Below are 26,437 nucleotides of genomic sequence, written 5' to 3' on the forward strand. Positions count from 1 at the left end.
ACTAATCCCAGACGGCAAAGGAAACCAAAAAACTAATTTCTTTTTTTTTAAAAAAAAAGATGTTTCTTTCCGTGAACCACTAGGAGATCGAGCAGAAGTAAAACCCGACAGAAGTAGTATTCTTATTCATATTCTTATGTGTGTTGGAGTGGAATGCGGAAGAGAGGGCAACCAATAATTAATTAATTAGCGAAAATCTCGGCAAAGGCTCCGTGGAAATCACTGAGGATTCTTTCCTTACGTTGTCCGTGGCCTCAATGCTGTGATTGTAGTAGTGATTGTAGGCTTGTAGCGAAGGTCAAGAGGCAAAGGAAACCAAAAAACTAATTTTAAAAATAAATAAATAAATAAAAATTCTGTGAACCACTAGGAGAGAAGAAGTGTAAAACGCAGCCCATGTAGTATGTGTGTTGGATGTTGAGAAATCCGATCAACCCACGTACCTTTGGCTTTGGGATGGAGTGGAATGGGGAAGAGAGGGCAACCCAGGGCGTCGCTGAGGAGGATCCTGATCAGGTCCGGTTTCTAGTATAATTTTTTCGTATGTCCTGCTCGTATAATTTTTTCAAGTAAAAATAAAAAATAAAAAAAAAATAAGAAGAAAAAAGAAAGACCGTGACGCCGCACAGAACTATGATTGTTTTGACAGCGTATAATAGCAGCAGAAACTAAAAATTGAAGATAGAAAATAAAACTCAGGAAGAGAGAAAATAACAAATAGAGAAGAGAAAGTCTAAGTATAAACTGAATTTTAAAAAACAACAAAATCTAGATGTCTTTATATAGACTAGGCACCTCCTAAATTAACAAGGAAAAGGAAAAGGAAATATAATTGGAAAAAATTAACAAGGAAAAGGAAAAGGAAATATAATTGGAAAAGGAAAACAAATCCTAATAGAAAGGAAAAAACTCAATCCTTATTAAAAAAATGAAAATTAAAATATACATGCATAATTAAAATTGTTACCTAAGAGCTAAGTATATATAAATAAAACATTAGTGTGATTTTTGTCTTATGGTACATTGGTACAACTATCCTTCCAAGCAATAGACACGGGTTCGACTCTCCGCAGACGTACCTTCTTCATCATGGACTTTCGACCTTTTTAAAACTTTGGCCCAAAGGGAGGGCTGGGCCCAACTAGACTCGACCGAGACGGGCTTGCAAGCACCTGTGCGAGTCTTACCAATAATGGAAAACATTCAAATTTCTTTCACTCTTTATATTTTTTTACAAAAAAAAAAAAAAACCCTTCATTCTCAAGAAAATGGCTAACTAATTTGTACATGCAGTAGAAGCCCAAGGCCCAAACCCATGCGTACATATATAACTCACTGCTATTTGATTTAGGCATTTGATCGTGAAACATAATTAGTTTGACCACTGGACACACTACTTTTACAAATTATATCATTTTTTTTAACCAACTTGTTGCTGACTGATTTAGGCCTACATTTAGACAATACGTTCAAAGTTTGGGGCTGATGATATCATTCTCAAAGGGCCATTTTTTTTAGGGAGGGTTTAGAGGAGCCATGCGTCTTTCGGAAGTCTAAAATTTCGTTTGGTTTGCGGATTAAATATACTTTAAGGAAAATGAATAGCTATTACTCGGAATAAACGAAGTAATAGAATAGTTATTCATATTCCTTAATTTGGTAACAACATATGTATTATGGTTGGTGTTGAAGCAAAATTACCAAAAATCCCACTATTTAAAAAACAAAAAAAAACTAATTTTTTTTTTAATAAAAATAAAAAATAAAAAATTAAGGGTTAAAAGAAACTTTTGAAAAAAAATTGGTTTCTTTTGGAAAAAGTTCTCCATTCCTTTATAAATAGTTATTTCTGTGTGTAAGGGATTAGTAATTCCCACGAGAATAACTATTCCTAAAAATACACCATTACCAAACAAAATAATGACTATTTTATAGGAATAGCCATTTCATTCCAATAGTCTATTCTGCAAGCCAAACGGGCCAAAATATTTATTAAAGAAAAAAGTCCCAAAAGTCCAAGAGTTTTGCCTCTATGGAAGATAAAAACCAAATTTCTAATTTTGACAATTAAAGAAATGAAGTTTTGTTTGAGTGACAATTGGGTCTTTTTGTCAGATTTTTGGCCGGTCTTTTATGAAAAGCTTGCCTCCTGTTATATTGTCTACATCAGACTAATGAAAACATGACATAAGTATTTATATACACGTCAAACTATCACATACCAAATAGGCAATTACACCAAAAAAAAAAAAAAAAAAATAGAAAGAACAAAAAAAAACGGAGATCTATCCTACTCCCACCCCCTCCACCACGCAAAGGGAGGACCAAAAAAAAAAAAAAATAGAAAGAACAAAAAAAAACGGAGATCTATCCTACTCCCACCCTCCACCACGCAAAGGGAGGACCAAAAAAAAAAAAAAAACATAGAAAGAACAAAAAAAAACGGAGATCTATCCTACTCCCACCCTCCACCACGCAAAGGGAGGAGATGGAGGGTGGAGCCTCCGCCCATAAGGGGGTGGTGGGGGGTTGCTCGACCCTTGTCCATGTCACAAAGGGGATGGTGCAGGTGGAGAGCCATCCCCTGGAGGTGTGCAGGGGTGGGGACATTATGAAAGGTAGCAAGTTTTTTCATTAAAGAATAAAGGAAAATTCTAATGGAAAAACCTATTTAAACACTCTAGCGAATTGTCAAAACTAAAAATTCAGGTCCCTAGGCAAAATTAAGGGACTTTTTAGGACAATTCCCTTTTATTAAAAGGAAGCCTAGTGGTGCAAGTAAATTAACACATATATCTCCCAACATTTTGTTATTTGGGTAGATCTTGCAGATAAATAGGCGCTTCTAGTGTTTATGAAAAGATACATAGTACAAACAGAAGACTTGCTTCTAATTAAAGTATTAACCAATAGAAAATATACTCACACAAGGTCTTATCATATTCATTAAAAGAAAAAGAAAAAAAAAAATTGATTCACCTAATCACCAGAAAGACACCGAAGACAATTGCACTGAAAACCAAACCCCTGGGACAAGAGAGTTTGCCGAGCATCATGATCCATACTTGCATCAATATAGCAAATCCGAAGCTCTTCACCTGCAGAATACCAAACAAATTTTGTATTGCATCGATGTTAAAGCTCTGTTTAAAGAATTTGCAAAGTCAAGTTCACCAAGTGTGTACAAACCAGCTTGAAGCTGTTTCCCTTCCCAAGTGACAAACTACATTGCAGCAGAGCCAACAGAAGTAGCCCTAGGTAGCAGTTTTAAGAGCTAGAAACAAGAAAATGATTTCCATATTTATCCTTTTCTCTTTTTTAGTCTTTTTATTTTTATTTTTTAAGTTCATTTGGTAAAGGGCACTGTTTAATCTAGTTAACCCTCATCTCATGCATCTCATACATTGCTTGCAATAACACACTCCAAATCTCATAGATTCAATTCAAATGGTCTCTATCATACAAGCATGATGTCACATGCCTCATTTAACATAAACCAATAGCCTTAGTTTGTAACATTAAAATAGTGGGATGTGAAGGCAATTTATGAAGATGACAGCACAAATCTTGTTGAATGTAACTACATATCCATAAGTGATTTCTCTTCTTTTCTTCTTCTTCGTGATAAAAAAGTCTGAAGAATTGGTTATCAGAAAACTATCAACCTACTACCAATGCAAAAGTGATGGTCTCAATGTCCAACCAGCGTAGCACTCCTTATGCACCCTATCTTTACAACACATTTCAAGTCTCTTATTCTCCATTAGCAAGTCATCCCCCATCCAACCCCTCCAAAAACAAAAACAAAGCAAAAAAGAAAAGAAAACGACCACATTGGAAGGGAGAAAATAGAACCCAAAGCAAATAACAATTTCAGAAACTGTAGTACATGAGACAAACCTGCCTCAACATCACGAAGGGCCTTCAATCTGGCATCTGCATTCTCTATCCACAAAATGTGTGCATTGGGATCTGCAGTGAAGTAACATCTCCTTCAGTCTTTCTGGATCATGGGTATTATATAATGTTGTATAGGTGTCTAAGGATGAATATTTACTATCCCTTGTAAGTTGCACAAGGGTGCAAACAAAAATAATACATTGATTTTTGTCTCTTCTAGTAAGAAAAATATATTTTTTAATGTCTTATCATCTATTTAAATTTAGTTAGGTTTAGTTTTTAGACAAATGACCTCATAATTCTCAAGATTCTTTGCCGAAAGAGCAAAAAATTGATGAGCCTGTTTGGTAAAGTTTTTGAAAAAGTAAGAAATAATAAGTGTTTTTGATGGGGTCACATTTGAAAAAGTGTTGTTGTGGGATCTACAAAAGAAAAATTGTTTGGTAAAGCAAAAAACTTTGAAGTGCTTAACAAAAATAAAATAAAAAATTGAGCCTGCTAGAGGTTGGCCTCCACAAGTGGCCGCTAGACAGATTCAGTGGCTGCCACCGGTGGAGGCCAACCTCCACTTTTTTTTTAAAAGAAAAATTAAATTTTTTATTTTTATTAGTAACAAGGCCAGCCCCCACACCTTAAAAAATAAGTAAGTGTTTTCAAAACATTCCTATATGAAGGTGTGGGAAGTGTTCTAAAAAGTAGTTTGTGTTCTACGTTTTGTTTTTTTGAAAACTGTTTTGTAGTTTATTTTGAAAAATATGTTAGAGGTGGGGCCATATTTGAAAATCAGTTTGGTAACTATGGTCCAGAAAAGTGTTTTTCAATATTTGAAAAGAGAAAGAGAAAACACTTCTTGAAAAGTTTATCAAACCGACAACTCCATTCCATAAGCTGAGCATCCACAGTAGATATAGAAGTTGGAAATGAACTTTTTCTATTTGCATTTGATCCTGATTTGTACATAAAACCAAACTGCGTTGCTCAGAAATATCATACACAATCAAATCAAATTATGTGCATGAGTCCTTTATACAATTCAGGTGCTGAGGTAAATCTGAAGAAAACGAGAGCTTACCACAATCATGATTGTAGAATGATGGAAGCATATAAACGGCATTACCAACAGCAGCTTCGGCTTCTATAGATGCAGCCGCTGATGAAAGAAGATCTTCATACAATCCTCCGACCAATTCAATACGAAACGCATTAATACGAATGCGTGCCAGAACACTAGTATACCATGTCTTAGTTAGAACTTGTGATGTCAAAGAGATTTACTCCCTCAGAGAATGATCGGCACTGAACAAGTGAATAGAAAACAGAATGGAAACTAAAAAATAAATTTCTGCCATGCAAAGGATACAAGCTATCTGTTCATTTGTGGTATTTGCCTTTATGAAGGCACTTCTTAGTAAGCCAAAACCCTCTTTCATCTGGAAAATGACTATATAGAATGATCATTACAAGAATGGGAAATGCCAAAACCAATGGATTTATTGTAGCTATTTGTCAATGAACTCTCCATTTTTTCTTTTAAATAACACACTTTCTCAAGTGTGCTAGCAACCAAGTATGAATGGCCTGGCAGCAGTATCAAAAACCAAATAAAAAAATCTTCAATGAAAACTACTAAATGGAGCTGAAATACATGTCTTGGGATTGTTTTCCAGTCAGGGAACTTCCATGAATTATTATGGATTAAATTTTGTGGGAAAATACGTAAGAGGAAAAGGTAAGAAGATTAAAATAAAGCCACTTGGGGGATTCTTTCCCCTTGCCATTTTTTGAATCAAAATTCTCCTCTCACCCAAAAAATAATGAAAAAAATGAAGTTTTCCACAATATTCTAGTTTTCTCAAAAGAAAGGCATACAAACAAGACATCAGAAGAATCCTTCTTCCCTAAATTTTCATTGTACTCCCAACATTGACTAGCACGAATAACCCAAAAAATTAATTTTCTCACCTCTGAAATCATTGGAGGAGATAAATTAGCAGGTTGAAGTATGTCAATATTGTCAGCAGCTGCAACACCTGATATGACCATACAAGCTAACCGTTTCACCAGAAGTGGGTACTTCAAACCTTCTATCCTATAGAAAGAGATAATAAACAGTAAGAAGTCTAGATAATTGAAAGTAGTACAAAACTCTGATGAGTGTGTTGACAAATCAATTAAAACCAACAAAAAGTAATTTTTGAAAAATGAAACAAAACAATTACTTTTTGGAGTCTAGTGAAACGCAATAGTAAGCGCAAAATTAATAAATTCATGTGTTAAGCGTCCTTCTCATACATAAAATATTAAAAAATATATGCTTCCAGCAACATGTAGAAAAATATTGGCTAGGTTTTTTGGTGTTGTTATCATTCTTATTTATCCTTGTAATGGGGGGCCATCTGATATAAATAGCCAAAAACAAAAAGAACCAAAGAGGAGCCTTTAACGGTTTTCTTCTGATCTCAAATGAGTGTTCAGTATGGTTCTTTTTAATTCTAAAACTAACTTTTTATAAGTTGATTTTGACAGTTTCAGAAACTGTAAATGTGCACATATTGTGTAACATTAATGTAACAGTAATGTGTATCGTGCATTCACTTAAACAAATGATATTGCAATCTTTTATCATAAATAATATTTTCTCCATCATATGACAGTAACAACTAACAAGTATGGCTAGAGGAAAAAGGTGAAGGAGCCAAAGCTTCAGTAAGGAGGAAAATCTTTTTCATACTTTCAGCTTATAGCTAACCTTGTAATCCTGAAAATGAAAGCAACACTACAGGTGCATCATTAAAGATTATTATTTGCACTATGTTTGTCTATTTAAGATGTACTTCCAACTTCCAAAGAAAAATCTCTCATAATAAACCATGGCATAAAATATCAAGAGATCAAGCAGAAGAGTTTTTGAGAAGTTCCCATACCGGCAATAATCATCATAGGCTGACCAATTCGCTCTCCTTTCAATATCGTAAAACACCTTAAATCCATGAAAATTTAATCACAAGTTAATCTTTATTTGGAGTAAAAAACGACCCACAGTACTTATAAAAAAAAAAAAAAATGACTCACAACTCAAACCAACTGGTTACATTTGAGAGCTTTTCAGGTTATAACAAACTTGTATTCTGGAAACATTACATTGATGCATGCAAATACTATAAAAATAATTTTCATAATAACATATTACAAAGACATGACACCTAGGTAAAAAGGAAGTTCTCCACAAGATGCACAATTTATGCCTTATAAATCTCAAAGACTTTTCTACTTAGAATTATCCTTTGCTCTTGCATGTAAATTAAAGAGCGCTCATAGAGTGCTAGTCAAGGTTCTCCTACTCATGCTTAACTTCTAAACCATAAACTTCAGCAGATTCCAATCCTCTTCATTAACATTCTGCAACTCTTTATAACCAGAGAGAAATGCATAACTATGGTCAGTATATGGTACATCTCATACAGAAAGAAATCATAAGCCCCTTCACCATTATATGGTCCTCAAAGCTTTTTAAGATTATGATCATTATCAGACACATTGCGACAATCAAAAAATTCAAATGGACACTTAGAAAATTATTAGATGGAGCCAATAGAATAGACATGCATGCGGCACGCACGCACAAATATTTAAACATATATATCTATATACTAAATTGATAATCTTCAACTGCAAAGAAGTAAGAACCCTCAATTTTGCATTCTCCGCAAAGCAACATTCACTGTAGCATCAATCAATATCATGTTTCACATCATATGATGGTGGTGAATGACTTAATAATTTATGAAATCCAAAGGACAAGCTTATGAATTTACGAAATATCCTTATTTGGCAGCAGAAAATGACATTCACAGAGAGATGCATTTGGAACTGTGTTGCGGCAAACACATTATTCTAATGAAATTAGTTCAAATAGTGTGTTAAATCGCTGAAACACATTCTCTAGTTTAGCAGAGTCCAGTGAAGCCCTTAAGTTATTAGCTCACACAAGCATATATTTGATTAAAGAAATGCTTGCTAGAAGTCCTAGTCCTGTTACCCATTTACATACTTCAACAAGGCATCCCTCACAGTTAAAGAATAACACTACATTATATAACCACAGTCCACAGATATTCACTTCGAACAATAAAAACATCAAACATGTGGTGGGTATTTATTCAAACATATAAACCTTAGATTGCTCTTCGCACTCTTTGTTACAGTACTGCACAACTTGAGTTCGAGAAGTAGTTTGCAGCTTCCGGAGGCAAAAGTAGCAGACTCTGTGGATGGTGGAAAGCGAAGGGTGAGCAACGAGCGGCTTCGCGGTGTGGATGAGATCTCCGGCTCCGATTCTCCGTGTGGCGAACACGCCTCGCCCGGCGGACCCGGTGAGCGAGACCCGGATCGGAGGCGGCGCTGGTCGACCCGTATCCTCATCCTTATCGGCTGTGCTGGTGGTTGAGAAGGAGGAAGATGCGAGAAAAAGCTTCGTTTGGGAATACAATGTTTTGAACCGCGGAACCCAACGGCTAGTACGGCCCAAGGCCAAGGCCGACATTTTCCCAAATGCAATTACGATGTCATTATGCATTTGTTTTAATGGTTAGTTGTGAACGGGAGGACTTATAAGGACAAAATTGTCATTTCACATAAATTTTTTAATAATTTTACCCTTTAAATAAAACCAATTGAATTTCCTCCCATTCAAATGAGCTGAATCCCTTAAATGAATTGGAGGGATCCAAATTCGCCTTGGTTTTTTTATTTTTATATGGGTCTTTTTGATTGTTGGACTGTCTTATTATGCATCGTACACTTACTGATTTTCTCTCTTTGCAATATGTTGGGTTTTATTTTTGTGTTTACAAATTCATGTGTCAAAATACATGAATGTTAGGTTGTAATGTTTATGTTTGAGTAAAGGATCAAGTCGTTAAAAAAAAAAAATGAAAAAAATAAAGTTACGAATGTTTTCCAATAATGACCATATATGAAGGCAAGCTTAGTAGCATTGGAAAGATGATTTAACGGATTATAAACTTTGTATTTGACAACCATTTTTCAATTCTAATATTTACTAGCTCACAATAAATTGTCAACAAACTAAAGAATGGAAGTTTGTAAGACACTGATTGAAGTTTAGTTGATTGAACCAGTGCATCAAGTCTCAGTACTGAAACTCAAGAAGCTCTATTGATGGCTTGTTCGACTAAGATTGCAACAAATTGTTTCAAACCTAGCCGACTTAGCCTAAAAACTTTATTCTTCACTCCATCTATATAAACCTCATAAGTCACAATTTTTGGAGGGCTTAGAGGCTATTTTTCATTGTTATTGGAGAGATTCATAAATACCTTTTGAGCCTAAACAGATTTGATTTATCCTTGATAATATACCACATTCTTCATTGTTTTTTCAAATAACTTTATCAGAAAACCGCACACATAATTTCCTAAATACCTTTTCTCTAACTAACATTCAATTTACAAAGTTCTCCCAAACTAAAGATTGCACTAATTCTCCCTTCAAATTATCAAAAATTTGCAATGTATCCTTTTTGTCCCGTAAAAAAAAAAAAAAAAAAAAATTATCATAATTTTTTAATAAGACAAAAACACCTTATAAATTTGGGAAAGAAAAAATAAATGGATAATTTCACGGAGGACCCTTGAATTACAACGCGTTTTGAGGAGACATTACTAAATTTCAAAAACTCTCAATTTTTGCAGTTAAACCCTAACAGAAACCACTAAAAAAACTAAATTACCCTTCAAATTTTTTTGTGTATTTTTTTTCAATTTGAAATTTTATAGAAGTTTTAGAGGGATAAAGGTCATTTTATCACTTTTAACGTCTAAAAATTGATGAAATGGGTTAGATTGCATCAAATTGAAAGTTCGGATGGTAAAATTAAGAGGATTTGAAATTTGAGAGAATCTTTAACAATAATAATAATAATAAAAAAAAATGGATTTTTCAATGACGTAAAGTTCAGTTCCTCCCCCATGATCAGAAACTTCCGAGCAATGGCAAAAGAAGTAATACTGCACTAGCGTTACTGACTTACTGTGTTGCCTGAATTGTCATTGTAGAGCTTCCGTATTGATACAGTGAATCTCTTATCTCTCACGCGACCTTGAAAAGGCCAAAGAAAAATCGTAGACAGATTCCGCCGGGACCGACAACTTCATTGAATGGTTCATCAGATGTCGATGTTGACGACACTGGTTTTATTTCCATCTGGATAAGGACGCTACTGCAGCACTGCTGATATGAAGTGATTGTGAATATGGTCAGGTGGTGTTGGTTCAGCCACTCCGACAGCAACCAAATTAAAATTTGTATGGGACTAGAATGTATTGAATATTTTTTTTGGAGGTCAAAAAAAAATCTAAAATATCATTTTTAACAAATTTAAAGGGAAAGATGTAAAATCAGTTGATTTATTAGTTATAATCAAATTTCGTCTTTAAATTATTTAATTTTGATAGTAATACGTTAAAGTTAATAAAATTGTGACATGTGTCTTATTTAAATCAGAATCACCAATATGTTTACTTATTTGAAATAGTGTCACGCATAATAAAATAGTGGTGGCCGTTGATAATTCAAAGATTGATCTTTTCTTTATTCTTCTAAGCCATACGTACAAAGAAGAAAGATAGTCATGTTTACTCATATGAAATGGCATTATGGCAGGAATAAAAAACAATATCATCTGCCCCTATCGGGCTTCCCACAAGGCAGGCCACAATTCAATTCCCGACATGGGCGTGCATGGGAGATAAACTTTAAAAATTACATTTTAATTTATTGCTTTTTTTTTTTTTTTTTTTTTTGGGAATCTTTCAAATTTTATTCATGAAAGATATAGTGAACAGCAAATATATCATCATAGAGCATAAAGCTCTAACATATCATAACCAATTGCTATGTTATTACAACGTCATAAATACAATCAGAAATTTTTTACAAAGTCTATTTATGACAGCAGCTTCCGCTAACCCTTGCACAACTTCACTTATAAAACAGATTTACTTCGGCCTCTAAAAGCAGACTAAATCTAAGACATAGGCAGCCCATATTTCCCTTAATCTTATTTTTAGGCCGTGAGAGATAATCTCCCATGCTGATCTAACCCTCATTGGCCCAAAGGTCAGGAGAAAAATAACCTTCCTTGACCCAAAGGCCAGGACAAAACGAACAAAACAAAATACAAAAATCAAAACAACGCAGAAGCACACTAAAAACAACAACAAAAAACCCCAACATAAGCAGCAACGGAGGAGCACGGTATCGTAGACATTCCCAAAAAGACACGTCGGTGCGTACGATCCGCGCGTCGGCACGCGGGACTCCATTGGTTGATCGGCATAGCTCGATGGAAAGGGGAGAAACTGGCTAGGATGGTGATGGGGCGCGTAGCTAACATAGAAGAGTAGATCTAAGTTCGAAAAAAGTCGTTCTAAAATATAGCTGCAAAAAAGGGAGATCAAAAGAGGTTACAGAGAAGACACCAGATACTGCTACTAGGGAAAGAAAAAGAGAGAAGAATAGGGAAGGGGGGAGGAGGGAAGAATGACATCCTCTCTATTTTTTCCCCTCTCGGGCTCTGGTCTTTGTTGTTGTTGTTTTTTTTTTTTTTTTTCGTTTTCCTTATTATTATTATTGTTTTTTTGGTAAAAAAATATTGCATATTATATATGAGAAAAATATAAACATATATTAAGGTTATAAAATCTCAAGTATTTAATACGAAGTCCACGTATGAATTGGATTGAAGATTCAATGATACCATTAAAAATAAAAATAAAAAAGCTACCCCTTTCTTTTTCTTACCAAATAGTGCAGAAAATATATATATGACAAACACTTTTAATTGGACAAGTCACATGTATTTTTTGTATACAAAAACAAAACATTATTTGATAAACAATGAATTCCTCGAGGAAAAATTGTATCCACATGATATATGTACATAAAACTTAAGGGTCACCTATTGTGGTCAAAGTCAACGATATAAAGCACTCTTCAAGAAGCAATTAGCACCGCCCGATCAAAATCATGATCATTCATCTAACGGTGATCTCCAAGCAAGATCCTCCCCTGGATACTCCGTTTGTACTTCGTTAGGAGGAATGAAACAATCGATGGAGAGGCCAGGGACGTTGAATGAGAGGTCATCGATGGCCCATTTCTCCTCCATCCGTGTGATCGCGGGGCCCGCCTTCAAGTTGTCACCGAACCGTGAGATGATCACACTTGATTGGCCAGCGTGAGCAATCATCACGCCCTCCACCGTCCGATAGTCTTCAATTTTTGTTGACATTGTGGTCTCCCAGTACATGGGGTGCGTCCCAGGAGATTGAATCCTGGTTAAGTAAGAGTCCTCTAAATACACCAGGAGCCCACTTCTTTGGCTGAAGTAGCCAAATATAACATGCTTTATCATCTCTGCAGTGTTGTCGCCACGTTCAGCCAGGTCCGTTTGATCAGCTGACAATTTCAGCACAAAACAATCAACGCCTGAAATTCGCTTTTCTCCCAAGTGCTGTGCTGGCGAAAATACGGCCGCTATGGCCAAAGGATCTAGTCCCTACAAATGTTCATATATATTAGTATCTAACGGATTTGAATAAAACATTCCTAAGAAGGCTAAGATTATTATTTTTTACTACAGTTTAATTTAATAATTCACTGATTTAAGATATTAATTGATTAATTTACTATACTAAACAAATCTTTCATAATTTTGTAGTCATCCTTTCAAGCAAAGCAATAAACAAACACAAATTATTTTTATATACTAAATTATAAAAAATATATATATATTAACCAGAAATTCCTATTCAGAGAAGTATTTTATCAACTAAGTTACAGAATTCAACGTCAATTGTCACATCTTAGATCATAGATTACCAAAAGTTTATGAAATTAGCCAACAGCCACCTACATATGACAATAATTTAACTTTGAAGACTTCAAATGGAAGCGTAAGATGAAGAACACGCAAAAGTAAAACACAAACAATACCCAATAGTAAAACATAAACAATACCCAATTTTGTCACATGATTCTTGAGACAAAATTTTCCGGCATGTTTGTTTCTTGGGAAATTTAACAAACCCCCCATTTTTTTTTTTTTTTTTTTGTTCTGTTGTTAAAAAAAAATTTGGAGTAAGGATTACTTAAGCAACAAGAATAATGATAATAGATCGATTCATAGTACTTACCTGAAGTGCTCGCCGGAGAGGACGAACACCGCCTCTGGCGGCATGCGCGCCGAGCCACGGCGTGTGGCGCCAAGCCATGTTGCCATCACTACCGGCTACAACCTTGTGACCACCCACAACGAGCTCAATCAGCCACATATTGGGGACCATCTGCCACATTACAAAGCACCCTTTTTGCGACTCTCCGGTGGCTCCGGCAGCCGAGCCGCCAGCGCCCGGCTCATCCACCATGGCCATGGACACTTTTCCGGTGGCAAAAATGTTCTTCACCGTCCCCTCTAGTTTCCGGCAGCCAGTCGCCGCCGTGAAGTGTTGTATGATATATTGTGCCGAGGAGGAGACCTGCCGGAGGCCAAGAACAAAAACCATTATGCATCTGTTTTACGAAAATATAGTTGTGGTCCTTTTTTGCTTTAACTTTTACAAAAGTATGCTACTTGATTGGATACTGCATAGTGCATATCACATCCACTAGTGTCATATTTCTGGAAAACCTACATTAGTCGGTTACAACATCATCAAATAACTCTTTTTTTTTTTTTTTTACTCAAGTGTTTGATCTAATAACTTCAAATCATCAAATAAAAATATGTTTTGAAAAAAGTGTGAAAGATTGCAGAGATCGTGAATGGTGTACCTCGGTGGTGGTGGGTTGTTTGGGATGGAGCGGAATGGGGAAGAGAGGGCAACCCAGGACGCTGAGGAGGATCCGGAGGTCGGATTTCTTGTTGAAGACGAGGGAGAGGTGGGTCTTGATCCAGTTCCGCCATGTGAGACCTCGACCTTTCTTGGAGCTGTTTGAGCTGTCGTCTTCTTGGTTGACGGGCTCCTCCGACAATGGCGCAAGCCGACCCATCTCAGCGTTTTGAGAGATTCGGAAGAGGGAAGAAACAGAGGGAGAGATTTATGAAGGAAAATGAGTGGAAGGCTGCTAAAGGAGAGTGCTTTCGTGCTGAGTGCTCTCTGTTGTGATGCACTTTGTGCACATGCGGCTTGGGCGCGTGCACCCCATTTGACTTCACTTCATTATTTCTTTTATTTTATTTTATTTAATATTTTCCTGTTTTCTATGAATGAATAAGCATCACAAATAACGATTGATTGGAAAATTGCAACTTACTGCCGGTTTAGACTTTAGAGTTAGTTATGATATTAATTACCAGTTGATTTTGTTGACTATTAAGTCTTTATTATTATATCTTCATTTAAACTCACAACAGATCTCATCTACTTACCTTTTTTTATTCACTTTTTTTTTATATTAAAATAATGTATAAAAAATTACTTTTGATTCTCTACACATTGAAAAACACTGTAACAATCTTTGAGTGTTGGTTAAATGTAAGGAATATGATGTGAGCAGGTTTTTGTGGTTTTTCTGTAATTTTTTCTAAACATAAGAAAGGAAATATCATATAGGCATTTGCTGCTAGTACTATGTGGATGTGAAAAATAACATTACTTTAAAGCAAAATATTACATATTATATTTCATCTCACTTCTAACCTATTAAACTGATGTGACAGTGTTTATCAATTTTTAAATATTTTTTAAGAAAATGAGAACTAATCCAAAAATTAATGAGCATTTTCACATTAATTTAGTGAAACAGAATGCAGTATTTAATATTATTCTAATTTAAAACCAACCCAATTATGATGAAGTAGTCCAAACATTTTTCCTGTGGAAATGCTGAGGTGGGTGCATAAGGAAGTTCACTTTGGCACTTTGTTTTTTTACTTTTCCTGTTTACTTTATTTTTTGTTCCTTAAAAAGGTTGAACTTTATGATGTCTTTTGCAAACAACTAGAGTTTAGATGTTCAATTAGCAAAAGGTAGTATAATAATGGTGGAAAGGTACAAGGTTAACAGCCTTTTGCCAATTAGCTGCAAAGCTAATTGATAGTACTTTAGATAAAGTAATAACCTAGATTTAGGAAATGGTTAGTCACACTCACATGCACCCTACAACCCTATATTATCTACCCCAGTTCCTCCCACTGAGATTAGATCAAGTACCACATGCATTATATTTTCATCAAGATCTCAAAAGAAAATATTTTTATGAAATTTTGATTAAGTTTATTTGTTAGTTGGGTCACAGCCTGTACAGGGTGTAAATGGCCTCACTATTTTACAGGGGTGTTTGCCTAAATTAATCCTCTTTGGTTTGACGGATTTCTCTTCTATTAGCAAGAAGAAAAAATAAAAATAATAAAATAATAAAAATAAAATATGGGTGTTGACAGTGTTGTACGATCACCTTCAATTGCTCTCAAGAATCTTGTAATACCAAAATTTGAACAGTCCAACCTGTGATGAATATAGGATTGACAATGTTTACCAAAATTTGAACAGTCCAACCTGTGATGAATATAGGATTGACAATGTTTAAAACAAATTTGTATATTCGTTCTGAATTCAATATGAAAGTATTGGATTAAGATTAATGGGTCTAACTCATTTAATTAAGTGGGTCGAATTATAGTTAGCCTATATAGTCTAATATACATATACCGTCATGACCTAAACTCGACACACAACATAAGAGCTAACAATTTTTAATATGTTCTGCAAACCCAACAAAAAAGAACCCAATACAAAATTAATAAGATAAAGTTAAAAGATTTGACCCATTTAATTAGAGAGGTCGAATTATGATTAACCTATATAGTCTTATACCCATATCTTGTCAATACCCAAATCTAAACCCGACACTCAATACAAATTGTCACCCCTAGATTAGTGTAAAGAATTCATGTAGACGTGAATTATGATATTATGTACTATTTAAACACTTCAATCCCCAACAAAAAAACAAAATGTAAACACTAGCCTTAAAAAAAAAAAAAAAAAAAAAAAAAAAACTATCCTAGCATTATAATATATAATTTTTTATTATTATGGTTGTGTTTATTTTCTTTTTAAATTTTTATCATATTTGTCAGTAATCACATCTCTATGATTCTATTTAAAAAATAAAAATAAAAAAATAAAAAACTGACTTAAGCTATCCTATTTTTCATATGATATCATATGATATAATATGATACGATATTTATCTAGAGTATAAAAACTCTAAACAGCTAGAGCAAATTGCTCTAAAAGAACTACATCAAAAATACAATTATAAATCTCTTCCACCCATATCTTTTTCGTAAATTCTTGAGCCGCTATCTTAGTCAAACCATGTGCTGCAAAGTTGGCCTCACATTTAGCATGCACAACTTCCCACCTTCGAAGACTCGAGAGGACCATCTGCACATCCACAATAACTTGGCCATACCTCGAACGTTGATCCCCCATTTTATTGATAGCCTTAACCACTTGGATTGAGTCTCCTTTCAATATTACACCCAACACACCCAGATCACAACAGAATTCCGAAGCATATAAAGCTCCCATTGATTCAGCAATAACCGGAGCTGGGCATGTATCAACAGTTCGGCTTAGAGCAGCAATAACCAAACCTTTGGAATCCCGAATAATTACCCCTATCCCAATACGTTTACCATTTAAATTCACAGCAATATCCCAGTCCGCTTTCATCCTACCTCCACAAAAGTAAATCAATTCAATAAAATAAACATGTATCCTTACAATATACTATTTATTAGTAAATATAGGCTTTTAGCACAAAATCATTATAAAATTCTTGTGTCTCTTTCTCTCCTTGGTTTCGCCATCTCTTCATATATTATTTTATCAAAAAATTTTACACCTAAAACAACAAAAAACCAAGACCATATATATCATATTTTAACATTAGTCTAAAAACGTTCTCTTTTTTTTGTTTTTCTCCTAAACTTATTCGTATCTAAACCGATCAAATTATCTTTGCCAAAGAACATGGAACATATGGACCCCACGCCCACAGGTACATAAATTATGATTCCTTCTAAATACTGCAAATACGTGAATATATTTACATGTCCATGGCGCGTGGGGCATGGCTTCTCTACAACTCTACGTCTAGTTGGGATAGATAGAAAGAAAGGAAAGAGCTTTTAAGGGAGGCAAAGAATGTAGCGGAAAAGAAGGTGACGCGTTCCCATCCTACTTGCAATTAATTATGCCTTTTTCTGGTAGTTTGGTGGTACCAAAAAACTGGAAACCCATTGTTTATGTTTAGTGCTTGTCTGGTTTTGGTTAGGAAATGAATGTTTTGGTGAATTTTGTTTTTGTTTTTTTGGCAGATGAGCAACAAATGTGATAGATAGTTACATCTTTGATGGAGTCTACAACACAATCAATATTCTGACCAGATTTCCACATGTGGCACCATTGAGTGGGCATGAATACTGCACCTATTCAATATGGTCCGACATACGGAGAGTGTGTTCATAAAGTCATGGCTTGTAAGGCACGGCAAGAATTAAAATTTGACAAATGATATTTCATATTTTGTGGGATTTTTTTTCTTTCTTTGATCTTATAAATTTAATGATTGATTTAAAAAAAAAAAAAAAAAAAAAAAAAAAACGTGTTGAGTGCTACTAATATGAGTTCGAGTATACTAGAATGTAAAACCGTGTTTGACAATAAAATTTACTTAAGAGATATATCGCTAACAAAATTTAACATTTCTTATAGAATATTAGAAGTGGTTAAAAGATTATTTAGAGAATGATTTATATTCTTTTTCTTTTGGAAAAATTTCACTTTGTCCCCCTGAACTTTTACTCGATTTTACAAATTATTCCTGAACTTTCAAACCTCTCGTTTTGGACTCATAAACTTTCAATTACTCTCAATTAGAACCCTTCCGTTAATTTTAGCCGTTAAAAATACAAAAAAAAAAAAAAAAAAAAAAAAAAAAAAACCTAAAATGTTCTTAATTTTCATTTCTTTTAAAATAAAAAATGTTTTTGAAGTTGAAATTTTATACAAAAGTCATGGGTATAAACGTCATGTAACATTTAAAATCTGATGGAGGGTCCACATTGAGTCATTGAAAGTTTATGGGTCCAAAATAAGTTATTTGAAAGTTCAGAGGGGTTTGTAAAATCAAGTAGAAGTTTAAGGGGCCAAAGTAAAGTTTTCCCTTTTCTTTTTTATGACTAAAAAGTTTACATGCTGGCGTATCATTTAAAATTTTTTAATGACGACATACATTTTTATATCATTTGAAATTTGACATCAAACCAGAATTCTTGAGTTTAATGTTCATGGGGATACACTGTTGTTTCTCTTCTCTGAAAATCAGGATTTGTGGGGGCTTATGGTCATTTTATATCCTTCACTGATGCTCTCATGCTCAGACTACTCACCTATCTATCTAACTCTAAGCATCTCCAATATATTAATTAATAGAAATGTTATTTTTCCTGCTTTCTTTTGTATAACTTCCATGAAACTCTATTTAGAGTTTGTTGGAAATTGTGTATGAAAAATAGGTTTTTAAGTTAAAAAAATGTTTTTTGGTAAAGTTTTATTTTTAAGTTTTTGTCAAAAAGTGTATTTTGGTCATTTTTACGCCTTTTTTACCCTTAAAAGTGCTTTCAATTTTTTTTACCAAACGAGTACTTTTTCTTCAAACGGACTTTTTAAATATTAAACGCACTTTTAGGCCTCTCAAACACAATCCCAAAACAGGCTCTTATATATATTTCTTTTCCAAATCTATCATTGAAATTGTAGAATAAATTTAATTATGATTTTTTTTAAAAAAAAAAAAGGGAAAATTATAGTTTACCCCTCAAAGTTGTGTGCCTTTTTTTATTCTGCTCACGTTTTTCAGCGGGGTCTGGGCTACGGGGTCCTTTTCCAACCTCTCTCTTATGCGTTCAACATTTAATGTTCAAAAATTGACAATGTACCACCACTAAGGTTTTTTTTTTTTTTTTTTTTTTTGAAATATGACCATTCCGTTAACAAATTCCATCTTTTTGGACAGTTAGGAGTACACATGCATCTCACGTGACTTTTTAGAGTATGAAAAATCTAAAATACCCTTATTTTTTTGAAAAAAGAAAAAGAAAAAGAAAGGCCATTTAGGGGTTGGCCACCCTTTTGCCCAAATGGGGGTGGTTGAAAGCACCCCAAAGAGTTTAGGGGTGGCTCTGGCCAGAATGGAGGTGGCTCACCACCCCATGGCCTAATGGAGGTGGCTGCCACCACCAAATGCCCATAGGGTGGCTACCAGTCACTCCAATTTTGAATTTTTTTTTTTTAAATTGAAAAAAAAAAAAAAAAAAAAAAAAAAAAAACACACGAGACACTTTGGGTAATTTTGAAGTATTATAGGGGTAATTTTGGCATATTTGGAGCTTAAAGACGGAATTTGATAATGGAATGGCCACATTGCACCAAAAAAAAAAAACTTTGTGGGGTTACATTGTCAATTTTAAACATTAGAGATAGAATAAAAAAAAGGTACACAACTTCGAGAGGTAAACTGTAATTTTCCCTTAAAAAAATTGAATAAATATTAGCTACATCTAGAAACTATGAGTTTATCCTCCCAACAAACTAGTCACCACTCAATTGCTCATCTAATGTATACAGTTTTTTTTTTTTTTTCCCCCTCTTTTTTAGTGAACAAAGTCTCCATGTTTTTCATCTTCTTTTCCCATATTTTTTCCATGAGGAACAATTACTAAAATGCTTTAAGATAATCAAGCCGAGTAGACAAGGATCTATCCATCACCCGTGCCGGCATTGATTTATGGTACCCACAATATATGCTCCATCTAGAATTATGGAATTCACTTAGGTGTTGTAAAATTGTATTATATGCATTGTAGTTTTTTTAAAGATTTAAAAATTATAAGTTTTTTTATGCGAAAGAGATAAGGTGAAATTAAATTTGGACCATTTAAAAAATAGTTTAATTTTTTTTACAACACCCAAGTCAAATCCTGGAATTCTAACTAATTCTTTTGTGTTTATTAGAATATTAATTTAGGCCCCATTTTGTTGCAGCGTAAAATAATTTTTGGAAAAAAATATTTTCGATTTTTGAGTTTTTGGTACTACGTAAAATATTGGTCAACTTAAAATGTTTTTAATTGACTAAGAAACATGAGGCGTAAAATAATGATTTACACTTCTTATCTGTATAAACTATTTTCGAGTTCCTCTGACACCATCCGTACCATCGTCACCAACGACACATCTATTGTCGAGGAGAGGCTCACCCAAATCAAGATGGAGATGCACCCCAAACTAATAGTAGGACTCAGCATCCGATGGTGCTACGCCTTTGGCAGCCAACAAGAGTTTGAAACTGCCACTTTGCATCTGTGTATGGGCCAACAGTGTCTCATTTTCCAAGCCATCCAAACAAGTTGCTCTATACCCCTCTTCTCTTGAAGTTTCTAAGTAGGTGTGAAGAAAGCTCTCCAAAAGCTCAGAGATGATTACCTTAGATCTTGTGATTCTTGCTACTGAAAAGTATGCTTAGCTAGAGTTAAGTAAGGCAAGGATGACGGAATTGGTAATGGAGCCTCTTGGACAGGAGCTTCCAACTCAAAGAAAAAAGAGGAGTAAATGAGACTGGGTTGAGCTGAGCCATGATTAGAGATTCTTTTGTGCTTATTAGAATATTAATTTAGGCCCCATTTTGCTGCAGCGTAAAATAATTTTTGGAAAAAGATTTCCTATTTTTGAGTTTTTTGTACTACGTAAAATATTGGTCAACTTAAAATGTTTTAAATTGACCAAGAAAAATTAACTTTGAAGATCTATTGGAAGCACACGAGGAAGGACATGCAAAAGTAAAACACAAACAATACCCAATTTGGTCATAGATTCCTTGGGACAAAATTTTTTATGATTTGGCTTAAAATTACACTTTTTGTCTACGAAATCATAATTCCAAACGCACCATTAACCTCATTTATTCGAGAACTCGTTCTACTTTTACAAAGTAAAACACAATAGAACTTCCATATCTAATACATCTTGTCATTTTCTCAACCTTGTTTATAAAGACCCATACAACTACTAACCGAAATAATTCGGTTGGATTACATAACCCATAAATCCTACCAACTATAATATGGTAGACCCACTACAACTATGGGCCTAAAGGCCCACTAACGTAATATATCCCATGTCCATTACACCATGAAATGTGATCGTCTTTAGCAAATATATTGGATGCTAATGCTAATATGATCCTATGGGCCAAGCTTCAAAACACATTTCGTAGCTCGGCTCGAGAGCCCGACTCGAAATCTTGGCTCGAGAGCTCAGCTTGAACTTGATCTCTGCTCAAATAGGTATCCTCCTATACAAGTGTTCCCTATAAGGATTTGAGGTTTTTGGGAGTAGTCATGGAGAAAGCCGCTTAGAAGCTCATGGATGATTCTGATTTGGAAGTGACCCGTGCCCTAGATCTTAGTGCTCTAGCATCCTTCCAAATGTGATGTGACTTTTTTTAAAATCATCAAGAGATCAAAATTCAATAATAATCATATTAAATTCAATGGTGATTTCGAATTCCTCTGACACCATCCGTACCATCGTGCGTTGGCCGATAGTGTCTTGTTTTTCAAGTCAGCCAAGCCGATGACTCAGTTCCCCATCTTCTCTCCAAGTTTCTTAATAACAAGGATTTGAAGATCGTGGGAGTAGGCTTGGAGAAACCTCTCCAAAAACTGAGAGATGATTGCGATTTACACGTCGCCCATGCCCTAGATCTAGGGACTCTTGCTCCTGAAAAGTTCGCCAAATCAGAGTTTAGAAAGGCTAGGATGACCGAACTCGTAATGAAGCTTCTCGGAAAGCAACTTCCGACCCCAAGAAAAATGAAGAGCAGATGTGATAGGTTGGAGCGGAGCCACAATCAGGTAACTCACGTAAGTGGGATTAGTGGGTAAGTGGATTTTCTTTTGACGTGGAGTGGGTATGTGGATTAGACAGTTGATTAGACTTCTACTGAAAATCTGACTTTGTAATAATTTTTGTTTGATAATTAAAAAATTATCAAACAAAATATGGTATTAAAGGAATTATGTGTAAATAGTTTTTTTATAATATTCGGAAGAGGTTTTTTTTTTTTTTTTGCATATTTATTGGGGCCCCAACGAAAGAATCTCATGATGACTTTCTGTGAGTTTCAAAGCCATAGTGATAGTAGAATATTTTAAATTCTTCATTATTATATTTTTTTTAGGATTTATTCTTGTTATATTAGAATATTTTTTATATTCTCTAAATTGAATTTATTGGTATTTATTTACATACATAAAATATATTGTATATGGCTTTTTATTTTTTATTTTTTTGAATAAATTATTTTTGCTTCATTGTCACTCTTTATCTGAAATTTATCGACCGCAATTTTTTTTTTTTAAAAAAAAAAATTGATATATATGAGTCGTTTTGTCTCTAAATCCTTGTAATGAAAATATTGGCTTATAAAGTAAATAAATAAATCAAACATGTCGGGTTTCTAACCAATTCTTTTGTGTTTATTAGAATATTAATTTAGGTCCCATTTTGTTGCAGCGTAAAATAATTTTTGGAAAAACGTATTTCCTATTTTTGGAGTTTTTGGTTGTACGTAAAATATTGGTCAACTTAAAATGTTTTAAGTTGACCAAGAAAAATTAACTTTGAAGATCTATTGGAAGCGTACGAGGGAGGACATGCAAAAGTAAAACACAAACGATACCCAATTTGGTCTCAGATTCCTTGGGACAAAATTTTTTATCATTTGGTTTAAAATTGCACTTTTTGTCTACGAAATCATAATTCCAAACGCACCATTAACCACATTTATTCGAGAACTTGTTCTACTTTCACAAAGTAAAACATAATAGAACTCCCATATCTAATACATCTTGTCATCTTCTCGGCCATTTTTATAAAGACCCTTACAACTACTAACCAAAACAGTTCGGTTGGATTACATAACACATAAATCCTGCCAACTATAATATGGTAGACCCACTACAACTATGGGCCTAAAGGCCCACTAACCTAATATATCTCATGCCCATTACACCATGGAATATGGTCCTCTTTGACAAATATATTGGATGCTAATGCTAATGCTAATGTGATCCTATGGGCCAAGCTTTAAAACACATTTCGTAGCTCGGCTCGAGAGCTCGACTCGAAATCTTGGCTCGAGAGCTCAGCTCGAACTTGATCTCTGCTCAAATAGGTATCCTCCTATACAAGTGTTCCCTATAAAGATTTGAGGTTTGTGGGAGTAGTCATGGAGAAAGCCGCGTAGAAGCTCATGGATGATTGTGATTTGGAAGTGACCCGTGCCCTAGATCTTAGTGTTCTAGCATCCTCCCAAATGTGATGTGACTTTTAAAATCATCAAGAGAACAAAATTCAATAATAATCATATTAAATTCAATGGTGATTTCGAATTCCTCCAACACCATCCGTACCATCGTGCGTTGGCCGATAGTGTCTTGTTTTTTAAGTCAGCCAAGCTGATGACTCTGTTCCCTATCTTCTCTCTAAGTTTCTGAATAACAAGGATTTGAAGATCGTGGGAGTAGGCTTGGAGAAACCTCTCCAAAAACTGAAAGATGATTGCGATTTACATGTCGCCCATGCCCTGGATCTTGGGACTCTTGCTCCTGAAAAGTTTGCCAAATCAGAGTTGAGAAAGGCTGGGATGACCGAACTCGTAATGAAGCTTCTCGGAGAGCAACTTCTGACCCCAAGAAAAATGAGGAGCAGATGTGATAGGTTGGAGCGGAGCCACGATTAGGTAACTCACGTAAGTGGGATTAGTGGGATTAGTGGGTAAGTGGATTTTCTTTTGACGTGGAGTGGGTATGTGGATTAGGCAGTTGATTAGACTCCTACTGAAAATATGACTTTGTAATAATTTTTGTTTGATAATTAAAAAATTATCAAACAAAATATGGTATTAAAGGAATTATGTGTAAATAGTTTTTTTTATAATATTCGGAAGAGTTTTTTTTTTTTTTTTTTGCATATTTATTGGGGCCCCAACGAAAGAATCTCATGATGACTTTCTGTGAGTTTCAAAGCCATAGTGATAGTAGAATATTTTAAATTCTTCATTATTATATTTTTTTTAGGATTTATTCTTGTTATATTAGAATATTTTTTATATTTTCTAAATTGAATTTATTGGTATTTATTTACATACATAAAATAGATTGTATATGGCTTTTTATTTTTTGAATAAATTATTTTTGCATCGTTGTCACTCTTTATCTGAATTTTATATGAGGCGTTTTGTCTCTAAATCCTTGTAATGAAAATATTGGCTTATAAAATAAATAAATAAACCAAACATGTCGTGTTTCTAACCAATTGTTTTGTGTTTACTAGAATATTAATTTAGGCCCCATTTTGTTGCAGCGTAAAATAACTTTTGGAAAATGTATTTCTTATTTTTGAGTTTTTGGTAGTACGTGAAATATTGGTCAACTTAAAATGTTTTAAATTGACGAAGAAAAATTAACTTTGAAGATCTATTGGAAGCGTACGAGGAAGGACATGCAAAAGTAAAACACAAACAATATCCAATTTGGTCACATATTCCTTGGGACAAATTTTTTTATCATTTGGTTTAAAATTACACTTTTTGTCTACGAAATCATAATTCCAAACGCACCACTAACCTCATTTATTCGAGAACTTGTTCTACTTTCACAAAGTAAAACACAATAGAATTCTCATATCTAATACATCTTGTCATCTTCTCGTGTTTTTTTATAAAGACCCTTACAACTACTAACGAAAACAATTCGGTTGGATTACATAACACATAAATCCTACCAACTATAATATGGTAGACCCACTACAACTATGGGCCCAAAGGCCCACTAACCTAATATATCTCATGTTCATTAAACTATGGAATGTGATCCTTTTTTACAAATATTTTGGATGCTAATGCTAATGCTAATGCTAATGCTAATGCTAATGTGATCCTATGGGCCAAGCTTAAAAACACATTTCGTAGCTCAGCTCGAGAGCTCTACTCAAATAGGTATCCTCTTAAACGAGTGTTCCCTCTAAGGATTTGAGGTTTTTGAGAGTAGTCATGGAGGAAGCTGCTTAGAAGCTCATGGATGATTGTGATATGGAAATGACTCGTGCCCTATATCTTAGTGTTCTAGCATCCTCCCAAATGTGATGTGGCTTTTAAAATTATCAATAGATCAAAATTTAATAATAATCATATTAAATTCAATGGTGATTTCGAATTCCTCTGACACCATCCGTACCATCGTGCGTTGGCCGACAGTGTCTCATTTTTCAAGTCAGCCAAACCGATGACTCTGTTCCCCATCTTCGCTCCAAGTCTCTGAATAGCCAATGATTTGAAGATTGTGGGAGTAGGCCTAGAGAAACCTTTCCAAAAACTGAGAGATGATTGCGATTTACACGTCGCCCATGCCATAGATCTTGAGACTCTTACTCCTTGAAAGTTTGCCAAATCAGAGTTGAGAAAGGCTGGGATGACCGAACTCGTAATGAAGCTTCTCGAAGAGCAGCTTCCGACCCCAAGAAAAATGAGGAGCAGATGTGATAGGTTGGAGCTAAGCCACGATCAGGTAACTCACGTAAGTGGGATTAGTGGGATTAGTGGGTATGTACATTTTCTTTTGACGTGGAGTGGGTATGTGGATTAGACAGTTAATTAGACTCCTACTGAAAATCTGACTTTGTAATAATTTTTGTTTGATAATTAAAAGACAATTTTACCTTTCTGGTCTCTCACTTTTTGATTTTGCTTTTGATTAATGGTATTAAAGGAATTATGTGTAAATAGTTTTTTTTATAATATTCGAAAGAATTTTATTTATTTATTTATTTTTGCATATTTATTGGGTGCCCCAACAAAAGAATCTCATGATGTCTTTCAGTGCGTTCCGAAGCCCTAGTGATAATAGAATATTTTATATTTTTGTTTATTATATTTTTTTTAGGATTTATTCTTGTTATATTAGAATATTTTTTATATTCTCTAAATTTAATTTATTGGTATTTATTTACATACATAAAATATATTGTATATGGTTTTTTTTTTTTTTTGAATAAATTATTTTTGCATCATTGTCACTGTTTATCTGAATTTTGTACTCAACCGCCATTTTTTATTATAAAAAAAATATATATATATGAAGCGTTTTGTCTTTAAATCCTTGTAATGAAAATATTGGCTTATAAATAAACAAATAAACCAAACAAGTCAAGGGTTTTTTTTTTTTTTTTGTTTTTCCTTAGGCTTATGAGCTACACAATGGGTGGGAGGTAGGGAAAATATTCCATACTTATTCATTGATAAAAAGTCGCGAGCAAGAGCTCTTACAAATAGAGCAAAAAGATTTGAAGCAAATCATAGCCGAAGCTAAAATTACAAT

The 26,437-nt window shown here is 34.2% G+C and overlaps 3 protein-coding genes across 5 annotated transcripts; all 3 read right to left on the reverse strand.

Moving 5' to 3' along the window:
* Nucleotides 1–2,867: 2,867 nt before the first annotated feature.
* On the reverse strand, nt 2,868–8,449 carry LOC132191883 (histone-lysine N-methyltransferase ATXR4). Of its 3 annotated transcripts, none has more exons than XM_059607004.2 (7): nt 8,075–8,449; nt 6,825–6,880; nt 5,863–5,989; nt 5,261–5,330; nt 4,973–5,152; nt 3,901–3,972; nt 2,868–3,098 (listed from the first exon to the last, which is right to left on the reverse strand). In XM_059607004.2, the coding sequence occupies exons 1-7, from the start codon at nt 8,441–8,443 to the stop codon at nt 2,980–2,982; spliced, it is 993 nt and encodes a 330-aa protein (XP_059462987.2). In that variant the 5' UTR covers nt 8,444–8,449; the 3' UTR covers nt 2,868–2,979. The 3 variants fall into 3 exon arrangements, with proteins under 3 accessions (XP_059462987.2, XP_088367283.1, XP_088367284.1); XM_088511157.1 differs by having other exon boundaries at nt 5,863–5,984; nt 8,075–8,408; XM_088511158.1 differs by lacking the exon at nt 6,825–6,880 and having other exon boundaries at nt 8,075–8,408.
* A 3,324-nt stretch (nt 8,450–11,773) lies between these two features.
* LOC132192109 (lipase (DUF620)) lies at nt 11,774–14,077 on the reverse strand. The gene is made up of 3 exons (XM_059607326.2): nt 13,756–14,077; nt 13,119–13,460; nt 11,774–12,481 (listed from the first exon to the last, which is right to left on the reverse strand). The coding sequence occupies exons 1-3, from the start codon at nt 13,972–13,974 to the stop codon at nt 11,954–11,956; spliced, it is 1,089 nt and encodes a 362-aa protein (XP_059463309.2). The 5' UTR covers nt 13,975–14,077; the 3' UTR covers nt 11,774–11,953.
* Nucleotides 14,078–16,196: 2,119 nt separating this feature from the next.
* LOC132162224 (uncharacterized) lies at nt 16,197–16,667 on the reverse strand. Its single transcript, XM_059572487.2, has one exon. It carries the CDS (start codon nt 16,665–16,667, stop codon nt 16,197–16,199), a length of 471 nt encoding a protein of 156 aa, XP_059428470.2.
* Nucleotides 16,668–26,437: the final 9,770 nt, after the last annotated feature.

Source organism: Corylus avellana, chromosome 10 (genome assembly GCF_965113065.1).
Source record: "Corylus avellana chromosome 10, dhCorAvel1.hap1.2, whole genome shotgun sequence".
Taxonomy (NCBI): domain Eukaryota; kingdom Viridiplantae; phylum Streptophyta; class Magnoliopsida; order Fagales; family Betulaceae; genus Corylus; species Corylus avellana.